General features: G+C 42.2%; 1 protein-coding gene across 1 annotated transcript in view; it reads right to left on the bottom strand.

Annotated features, from left to right (window-relative positions):
- Window positions 1–963: 963 nt before the first annotated feature.
- The window catches only part of LOC104516500 (fibronectin type-III domain-containing protein 3a-like), a gene marked incomplete at both ends in the record, with an annotated part of 26,153 nt that continues 16,509 nt past the window's right edge, over window positions 964–10,607 (bottom strand). The window contains 5 exons of the mRNA XM_010160836.1: window positions 964–1,088; window positions 1,698–1,751; window positions 2,366–2,504; window positions 4,852–4,911; window positions 5,509–5,666. Coding sequence (XP_010159138.1) covers window positions 964–1,088; window positions 1,698–1,751; window positions 2,366–2,504; window positions 4,852–4,911; window positions 5,509–5,666 — 536 coding nt within the window. The remainder of the gene's footprint in view (window positions 1,089–1,697; window positions 1,752–2,365; window positions 2,505–4,851; window positions 4,912–5,508; window positions 5,667–10,607) is intronic.

Genomic DNA, 10,607 nt, shown 5'->3' with positions numbered 1-10,607 from the left:
TCTTTCAGCACGACCCCCAGAATTTCAGTAGAAGTGTTTATTGCATCGGATGCAAAAGCCACAATTGGACTGAATGTGTGAGTCTCTACAAGGCGGTGCTTAGCCAAGAATTCTATTACAACTACTTGCAGTAGGAAACACGTCCAAGGTAGCAACTTCAGTGGTCAGTGTAGGTCTACAAAGACTGAAGCTAAAATCCAGCACAGCCTGGGCTGATTTTCTCCTGTGAGAGCAGCCACGTTTGTCTGTGCTCCCCATTTTAGGGGCGTCATGTACAAATGTCCGAGGAAATGAGGCTACATCTGGCAGAATCACAGAATCACAGAATGGTTTGGGTTGGAAGGGACCTTAAAGACCAAATAGTTCCAACCCCCCTGCCATGGGCAGGGACACCTTCCACTAGACCAGGTTGCTCAAAGCCTCATCCAGCCTGGCCTTGAACACTTCCAGGGATAGAACATCCTTAACTTCTCTGGGCAACCTGTTCCCGGTATAGGATAGTACAGAAGGAGCTGTACTATCTGCTTCTAAGAGGGGCCGAGGTTTGTAGCGTTTATACGGTGTGTAGCGCGTAGCCATCCCATGCCTGGAGTAAACCCCATTATGCTGGGAATTACAAAATAGCTGCGGTTGGAACTGATGTCCGGATGTCGTCTTGTCCAACCTCCCCTGCTCAAGCAGGGTGAAGTGGTTCATAGTACACAGGTAATCTGCCACCCAAATAATCCAATCACATACCGTAAATCAACTATATGCAGTTGGAATAGATGATCATTGGAGGTCACTTCCACCTCAACTATTCCATATCCTTCAACTATTCCACATCCTTCAACTATTCCATGTTCTATTTCATCCCATGTGGACAAAAGGCTTATTTCTTTAAACGCCATCATATGTTTTTTTCTAAACAAGCACACGCATGCATACGCATTCCACATTTATGTACACAACAGTATTTTTTACCTCATTCCCATGTCATTTTTGGCTGCTAGCCTAAAGGTGTAACCCATTGCTGGTGATAGTTTCGTAATCCTGTACTGCTTCTGTTGGCCATAATAACACTGGCAAAACTCTCCATTTCCTTTTCCCTAAAAAGGAATGAGTTAATCACATTATTCACCCTATTATATATGCATCCATCTATTAGATTAACACACAGATGTGAAGTAAACTCTTTTTTTTTTTTTAATGAAAAACTCAACAATGTCCCAAACAGTGAGCAGCATATGAAACTTTGTATATATATTGTATTAGAGGCTTTTTTCCTTCCTTTCCATTTCTCAGCTCCACAGGGTTGGAGGGGAATACCCATGAAGCTTCTGCAGCTCTGCTCTCTCAGGGTAGCTGTTCAGATAGGGACTGGAAGATGCTTGTGGGGGCACTGCAGATCCACCCTCTTTGTACAAAAGACTGTTACAGGAAAACGATCCTTCAGTGTCAGCTCTTAAAATAATTATTGGACTCCAAGTGAAAAAGCCACTATTAAGAGTGGCAGAAACATGTAACTAAGATCCTATTATTTTATACTCAAGTGAAAAAATCTGAGCAATAACCGTATTTTCATAATTGCTTCTGGAATTACATACTTGTCACATGCCTCTAGAGAGAAGTCATAATTTTCACACAACCTGATGTGCACAGTCACATACCTTTCAAAAAACTACAAAATTAAAATTAAAATAGAATAACTTGCTTACTTCATCCCATTCTAAAAGGTAACTGTGGATTTTAGAACCATTATCACAAGATGCCTGCAAGAGGAAAAGAAGAAAATTAGAGCTCAAACTGGATACAAGATGACTTAAGGAAAAAACGCTTGTATAGGTCAAATATACACCAGACAAGACCAGTGGAGGGCAAATGATGCTCCCCTTATAGGATTTTTCACTTGCTGAAATAGTCTTGTTCCAGTCTCCATCCAATCGATGCCTCTATCATGTTTTGTTTTATAATTTAGGCCTTGAAAAGGTATTCTGGCAGCAGTGTACACTGATTTAGACTGCAGTCCTCCTCAAATCTTGGTCTCTCTGGACCACTTCATTTGCTTTGCACAAACAAGCCTGTGTTCAACAGCAGAGAAAGGAACTGGTGCCACAGCGCAGGAGTGGGCTGGAACTTGAACCACTGTCTCTCACTCCAACTCAGCAGCTTTACCAACAAAAGCTCCTTGCTTTTCTGGGAATTGTCTTTTTACTGAAGTCCACGTTTAACCTAGTACATGTATTTCCAGTCACGGAACTGTGACTGAAATGAGTACGTTTGACAAAAATTTTCCATTTCAATGAACTGGCTTTTTACTGGCAAATCCAAACCGATTCCGAAGAGTTTAAAATACCTGTTTTAAAGGTTTTTAAACAATTCCTACCTTCCACTGCAGAGTAAGAGAATTTTTGGTCCGATTCGTTATCCTGGGCAGATTTGGAGTATCAGGTTCGCAACTCGTTGTGGTAAAACTCTCTGCTTCTGAAGGATTTCCCTTTACACAGTTGCATTCTGCTTGGACTCTGAAGTGGAAAAGAGCCAATAACATTTTGCTTCAAAATCTCTATATACAGTTTCCAAAGAAAACTGAATATTCAGAAATAAGTTACTGCATTGCTGCCTCATTATTAAAATATCACTGTTATAAATAAATAACTGGTGGAAGCATCTTGGTCGAGAAAAGCGATGCAAGAGAAAAGAGTCCTTTCCATTGGATGTACCTCATTACCACCAGTTAGCTTTAACCTCACAATTACGTCGGAAGTCTTTCTGTCATTTGAGGTGCTTCGGTTGGGCAGTAACGGTAGCATCTTGCAGGCTCATTATCTGTCGTAGACACCATAATTCATATTATGAATAATCCTCCTTCTGCAAGTGCTTTTGTCAGATGAGCACAATCAAGCTGCTGCTATGTTTTCCGCACCTTCTGCACTTCTTCAAGACCTGCCTGAGCCTGTTCACCCTGCCCTTTCCTTTAGCAAGGCTATGAAATAACTCTCCATCTACTTCACAAGAGTGAACGCTTGCTTCTGTCTCAAAGAGAAATGGTTTGATTTTCTAATAGCTTTTCTCCAAAATGAAATATATTATCTGGCCTCCCTCCGTGCTCTCTCCCCCACCCCCTCTGCCATGTAGCTACGCCTTGTCTCCTCCTCGGGTGAACACACACATCACTTCCTTCTGATTCACCCGTTCTTTTGAAAGAAAAACAAATCACCCTAAAAACCTGTCCTCTGATCACTGTTATGAGACCTGTGTTGCCTGCTTATGAAGATGCAAAAGCACTTTCATGTTCCTGTTGCACGAACGGCAAGTCACGGGAAATTCGGCTTCGTAGATGCCACGAACAGAGACGTTTGAACAGTGACTAATGTTGCACACAAAGTTTTTTATGCTTGTATACAGCTGCAAATGTGTGATTTGCCAACTCTTCATAGTTCAGTCTTTCTGGCCTCCGCTGATTTAGGGCAGTGTTCATGCTGGCAGAATTCTGTTTAACTCCTTGCTCAGGAATAGCTCAGATGGCTACGTCCTCTATTCCCATGCATTCTCCATAACGACCAAAATTAAGCAAGACAGATTCTGATTGTAGCCTGATAAAAAAAGGATTTATATAGGAAAATACAAAATCGTAGGCTCTGACCCTTATGCTCTGTGCATATTCAACTTAAACATTGCTGGGTAAAGTGCATGCCAAAAATAGGAACAAAATCACGGGGGCAAACACTTGCATATGAAGAGCTTTGAGTCAATTTAGCACTCATCCTTCTCCTGAACCTGTGCTGCAGGCCATACAGTGACCCAAATTAAATGAGGAGTCTGATGAGGAACAGACCAATCCTCTCTTGCTCCCGGTTTGGCAACCAGGACAATATCCTGGAAAACTGCATTAGGAGATACAGACCCCCTCACACCGAGGACCAGGAATGTAGCTCTCCCATCTGAGCAAAAGCTAATCAAACGAAACAACAGGAATCCTCCTGCTCCCTGCTGCTGATGTTCTAAAGCTCATGTGGAAAGAGGCACAACATTTCTGACAGGGATCCTTACTCGGACACACTTCTGTTCCTTGTGCTTCCTATCAACTGCCTCTAAATTGCTTCCCTGGTCAGTACCCAGGAGTCTTGGCCTTCTTTACACAGTCAAGAGTCAAATCCCTCACATCCTGCATGTTCAGTCACTTTTACAGTCGTGCTCTCCACTTGCAGTTGCTTCTTGACAAGGCAGTACTCTTAAGGCAGTCCCCGCTTCTGCCTTCCCGATGCTACGTATTGATGAACTGCTGTATTCACGCTGCTTTTTGTAAACCAAGGGACAAGACGACTCTCCAATAGGTAAAAAAAGGAAGGAAGAAGAAGACCTAACATCATCTTTCCAATCCTACGCCATTTCGTCAGCAGGACATCGCGAAGCAGGAAATTCTGCTAGAAGGGTGGAACTACACTGAGGTGTGGGCTTATTCGGTAATGCCTACGGGGTCGGATTCACGGCTCTGCTGGAGCAAAACTAAAGCAGCATAACCTGACCTTCAGGTGGCCAGCAGTGAGTGCAAGCAATCCCTGTGCAAGCAATCTGCTGCTTCTGGGAAACAGAAAACAAGCAGATCTGTGCCTGGCTCAAAGGACAGAAAAATGTCACTGCAGCGGCATGACACAGGACGTAAAGAGCACGGATCCTGGGTGAGGGCGCAAAGATTTTCTGTGTTCCAAAATGGGCTGTGTGGTCACCTAAGGCAAAAATGTTGATTTGTGACTCAGAGGAGGGTGAGATTTAGTAAAGAATCTCTAAAGACCTATGCAAATACCCAGATCCAATTAAGCTTTTAAAACACTTCCACAGAATGTAATGAACAGAGGAGGAGATACTCACTTTGCATGGTAATCAGTTGCTGGCCTGAGATCATTTACAGTAACTTTGTTTTCTTCTCCACTGCAAAGAGATATGATTTGGTTTAAGAGACTGTTTCAGAATCCCACACATTTACAAAATGACACACATCATCTAACCCATCCACCTAACACTCCTTCTAAGAAGTATATTTGCTAACAGTTTGTTTCTGTTGCTAAATATAGTAAAATGAAATTTATCTTTGAATTTTAGGGCCTTCTTGCATTTGATTCCTGTTGTTTTGCCTTTACCAATTGCATTTGATTCCTGTTGTTTTGCCTCTTATGAACGAGTATTTTCAGGGTAGGGAGGGATAACCTTACTGGGAGCAGAAGCATGTGCTGAAGTGATATTAAAATGTGTTTCCAACATCTAAGAACAAAGTCTTTAAATTCTAATTGATGGTAGAGGCTTCAGTAATAAACCAGAACCAATTTTACTGGAAAAAACCCAAAGTCGTCCGTTTCGAAAGAGAAGTTGCACAAAACTGCTAATTACTTAAATCTCTGGACAACAGGCAGATTTTTTAAATGAGGTAAATTACTTAAATCTCTGGACAACAGGTAGATTTTTTTAATGAGGTGTTAAGCCACATAATTCAACGCAACAGCAATTAAATGAGAATAATGAACAACCTACATGTATACGGTTTTGTACTTTCCATCTTTTCCGGAATTTGAAATCATGACTTCATAGGTATAAACATCCGGTACGTCACTCTTGTCAGTGTCTTCTCTGGTATCACTGGATGGAGGGGACCACATCAGCAGTGCTGTTCTCGCCTGAATGTCCGATACCTGTGGAAATACAACTTTGAGACCTCTGCCATTTAAATTCTATGGTATATAAATGCTGCTTTGCCACGCAGGACCACATAAAAGAGAAGAAAATCATACAGCATTACCATATCAGAGTATTTATACTGATCTAATAGCTACTAATTAGTTTTAACGGGTAAAATCAAGCTGGAAATCTAAGAAATGTCATGAGAAAACTGCAATCCCAGGATTCTGGGCCGAGTGCAAACAAGTCATGAGAAAACTGCAATCCCAGGACTCAGGGCTGAGTGCAAACTTACTTCTAAGTAACAAATGCCACCTAGTGGGCTACGTAAAAATGACTGTATCATTCATGAAGCACAAGAGGTGGCAAACATAAATCGTGAATCAGTCACTTGATTAAATGTTTCAGACTTTCTGACGTGACTGGTACTATGATTCTTCTTAATCCTTTCTTGCTGACTGGGTTTTCATATGAACTAAATAGGAGCTCAGGAGTTTCTCCAAAATGACTGACATTAATGTAGCAGGCACATTAAAGAAACACTGCTTTGGGCATTTAATTATGACTGTGACAAGTAAACTCTCCCATTAGATTACAACCTATTTGGTTACTACGCCAGCAAATTGGTTTTGATCAGGATATTAATAGGAATACAGCTACCTGAGGCTCTAATCTAGCACTCTGTTAACAACCAGAATGTTAGAACATATAGAATCACAGAATGGTTTGGGTTGGAAGGGACCTTAAAGACCATCTAGTTCCAACCCCCCTGCCATGGGCAGGGACACCTTCCACTAGACCAGGTTGCTCAAAGCCTCATCCAGCCTGGCCTTGAACACTTCCAGGGATGGGGCATCCACAGCTTCTCTGGGCAACCTGTTCCAGTGCCTCACCACCCTCTCGTCTAGGAATCTGTGGGTTTTTAGTCATGCTGCTTGTGTGCTACTGTAGTTTTTATGTTACTCCTGCCTACTATTTCCAATCATTTCATAGAAGAGCAGAAAACACATTATATGAAATTACTAGTTTTATGGTATGACTGTAATAAATAACTATTTTGAGAATAATTGGTTTTGGAAATCTATTACCAGAGTATCAGAATGAAAATGCTATCTTCACAACTGCTGCTTCTAAATTGCTATAATCTATTGAACCAAAAGCCTGAATGGGTCAACTTCAAGAATGAAGCAGAGGAAACCACTTACTGGTAACAGACAAACAGAAGGTAGGAAAATCAAACAAGAACCACCTCAATGTCTTGGAAATAATGTCACTAGGCCCTTATATGCTAAGAGGACACAATGCAAAGAGGAACTCCACTATAATCTTGAGGTGGTCACAAACTACACTCACCACAACCCCCTCAGTACAATTCTAGCACTTCTGGAAGTCTCTGGAGTTTTGGGAAGCATCTGGGGTGGTTAAAGTGCCCTCTCAGACAATCTTAATCCCTCCTTCTGGGCTGCAGAAGGCAGCTGGGGTTAGTGAAGGAAATTAGTGTAGGTTTTTGGAGGACCTACTGTGCTCCAGGACTAGCAGGTCTGCTGCAGGGTGATCTCTTCCTATGTTCAGCTACCTTAAGAGTTGAAAATTTTCTCCTAATTTCCAGAGAGCATCTCTCTTCCTACTAGCTAAGCCGACCTGTCCTAGCCACAACAGAGCTGAACATTAGATCTCCCCTTCCTTTCTGTACTTGTTTCTTACGTATTTTGATGACTTAGCATTCATGTCTCCCCTCGCTTCTCTAAACCTCTGATCATTCTCCCTGTTCTTTGGATCTCCTACTGTTTCATTACCTTTAGTGCTTTGCCCAGAACTGCATGTAACATCCCATCTAACGCCTCACTAATGCCAAACTGCCTCATACACCCGACAGATTACACTGCTCTTCGTACATCTCCGTCTGTCTTTATTCTTTTCACCAGAGAAGCAATGCAGTCGGTATGAGTGAAAGGTAGCATTACACCTTACTGGAACATGAAAAGATTAGAGGTTTGAACTGTTTGGTACAGAGAGAGCAGGAAGAGTGGGTGGGAGATCAAGGACAACATTACAGACTACAGAGTAACAAGACAACTCACAGGACTTTGACTACTAAAATGAAAGCCAGAGCATTAGTGGAAATCATTATTGTTATCATATAGCAAGCACTAACAAAGAACAGGGTGAAATGTTCCTTCAGTCTCTGACCAGATGAAGAATTGTTATCCCGTGTTACTCCCCCAGGGCAACGTTTGTTGGTCAACTCACCTAAACCTTCCATAAAGCTTCTAAAATAATAGGTGGCAACTGTTAACACAGTAAGTGTAACAAAATGAAGTGGCATAATGTACCAAGCTAAAAATCAGTGACTGCGTAGGTTGTTCTGATTGTTTTACTTTGTGCAAACAGAGTATGTGACTAAAGAGCTTTAGGAAGAGCTGAAGCTTTGCTGTGGCCAATTTAACAAAGCTTAAAGCAACAGTCAGTGAACCTGAACATGATCAGAAACGCGACGTGAGAAGTATTCACAGAAGCTGGGAATTAAGGACATCCTAATGGTGCATGAAAAGCTGCAATGTATAAAAATGATGTAAATTCTCTATACATACACATGCACATGGGGAAAAGGGAGAAATGTTAGCCAATACGCTACGATTTGACAGAATTTACAAGAGAGGTTACAGAATCACACAGAACACAGAACGGTCAGGGTTGGAAGGGACCTCTGGTGATCATCTAGCCCAATCCCCCTGCCAAGGCAGGTTCATCTAGAGCAGAAGTTAAACAATTCAATGAAACAAAACCAGCTAACAGGATTAAAGACGTTAAACATCTTAAAAATATATATATAAATCAGTCTATCAGGAAGGCTCCAAATCAGCCACTGCTCTGTTATTGGTGGATGCGGAAGTTAAACGTAAAACGTCATTTCCGTTCTGCATTTGCAATGAGGCAGAAACCCGTGTCCATCTTACGTAGCCTTGTTGCTGGGCTACAAAATTTACAACCTACATCCAAGTCCCTGGGCCCAGTAGATGGTGGCCAGTGCTACTGAGGGGTCTGCAATAAACCAGGTGGTCAGGTTAAACCACCGGGTCCCTGTCAGTGACGTACACTCACGTTCAGCCAAGGAGTTGCAAGAAGCCAAGCACAAACTAGTAAGCCCTGCTGAGGCGCACTGGGAAGTGAACTACTTATGGAGCAAGGGTAAGAGGCAGATATCCGAGGGCCTAGGAGAATGGGCTCATGGGTAGAAGAACAAAACAAGAGGTACAACACTTCATTCTTTGCCAGGAATAAATATGGGAAATAATTCCCAACCCTGTCCCTCATAGATGTGAATCCCACTGAAGTTGCTACCTTCTTCCTTTCTGCAACCCCAGAGAATGGGGGTGAGGGACAGCAGGGTCCCCGGAAATACAGCTCGTGTGTGTGGGGTCAGTAATCAGACAAAAAGAAAAGAGGCAGAAGGATTGGGGCTGAGTAACATCAAGATTTTTCTTCTGGACCTACGCTTTACATGGTATTAGATATTCCCTAAGTTTTGGAGCTTTTCACTAAACTCGCATATAGATGTATGAGTATTTTCAACTCCACTCAGGTACTAAACAAATGTTAAAAATCACAGCTGCAATCACTGACTAGAGAGAATCAGAAAAATGTAATTTAAGTCCTTTTTAACACTTTTGTAAAACATTTGGTACTACTTTCCAGATTCAGCTTCCAGCTAAGAGAATGATCCCTAAAGACAAGTCTAGGTTCAGCTACATTCTTCCTTATAAGACTATTAATAAAGGCCCAAGAAAAGTACTGAAAGATTAAGAATTGCTAAAATGAAGATTTCCTGTGACAAACTTTTCTCTATTGTGTATATGCAGTACGACAGTCTTAGATTACATCAGCGTATACTATTTTAACATAAAACTCCAGCTTCACATCAGGTAGTAATTACTAATTTCTTTCCTAAGAAGCAATCATTCAATATCGTCCTTTATCCTTGATGTTCAATAACCCAACACTTGACTTTCTGAACAGTACCTAGAGCTCTATTACAGAAAAGAATTACTAAAATTTCAGAAATTCCCATCAGCTCTCAAGCACAAAACACTAGCACCTTTTAAAAAATCTCCAACATATAAGGAGGAAAAAGGTATTTCTGAAGAACAAAGATCAAGATCAGAATAATCCACTATTCTTAGGAGCCCTGAGACACTCAGGAGTGGCTTTTACAGAAAACTTGGCGTTACTTATCACTTTGTGCACTTACTGGAACAGCTGCAATTGATTCTGGTTGCAGCTCTGAGCGCGGTGTGCTTCTGCAGAGCAGAGTACCACGCCTGAGTCAGGTCCCAGCACTCAGGAAACTCAGAGGTGGGCACATCTTCATTAGCTGCCCAGCTCGCAGAAGTGGATCTCCTTCTCAGCTATGCTACACACGCCATTTGGGTCAAACAAAAGAGCCGTTTTAGCATGTGCAAACCGGACTGCATTCACCGTGACACAAGGTACCAAACTGGTGAGCGAGGTGCGGCACCGAACAGCCCGCAACCACACTCAGAGCACACATCAACCACAAAACATGATGCCTTCCCAAGGCATTTACATGCTACATAACCAACTCTCAAATTCTGAGTTCCTATTGTCTCTCCTTAATAAACACCCAGCCTTCTGCTCCATTCTTCATTTTGCTGTTGCCTTTTCGGGTCCCCTTGCCTTCTCTTCTGCTTGCTTTGTTACCTGGTTAATGGACATGAGAGCTGGTGGACAGTCTGCCCAAACGCCAAGGACTTGGCATGGTGCAGTCTGCAGAGCCACTCCAACTTACATCTGGGTATAGATCAAGACTTCCCTAAGTAGAAGGGAAGTTCAGCAGTGGTGGCAGCAGCATGTTACCAGCTTATCATAGAATCGTTTGGGTTGGAAGGGACCTTAAAGACCATCTAGTTCCAACCCCCCTGCCATGGGCAGGGACA

The sequence above is a fragment of the Eurypyga helias genome, unplaced genomic scaffold (assembly GCF_000690775.1).
Source record: "Eurypyga helias isolate BGI_N326 unplaced genomic scaffold, ASM69077v1 scaffold12551, whole genome shotgun sequence".
NCBI lineage: Eukaryota > Metazoa > Chordata > Aves > Eurypygiformes > Eurypygidae > Eurypyga > Eurypyga helias.
This window is presented reverse-complemented; position numbering and strand designations above follow the sequence as displayed.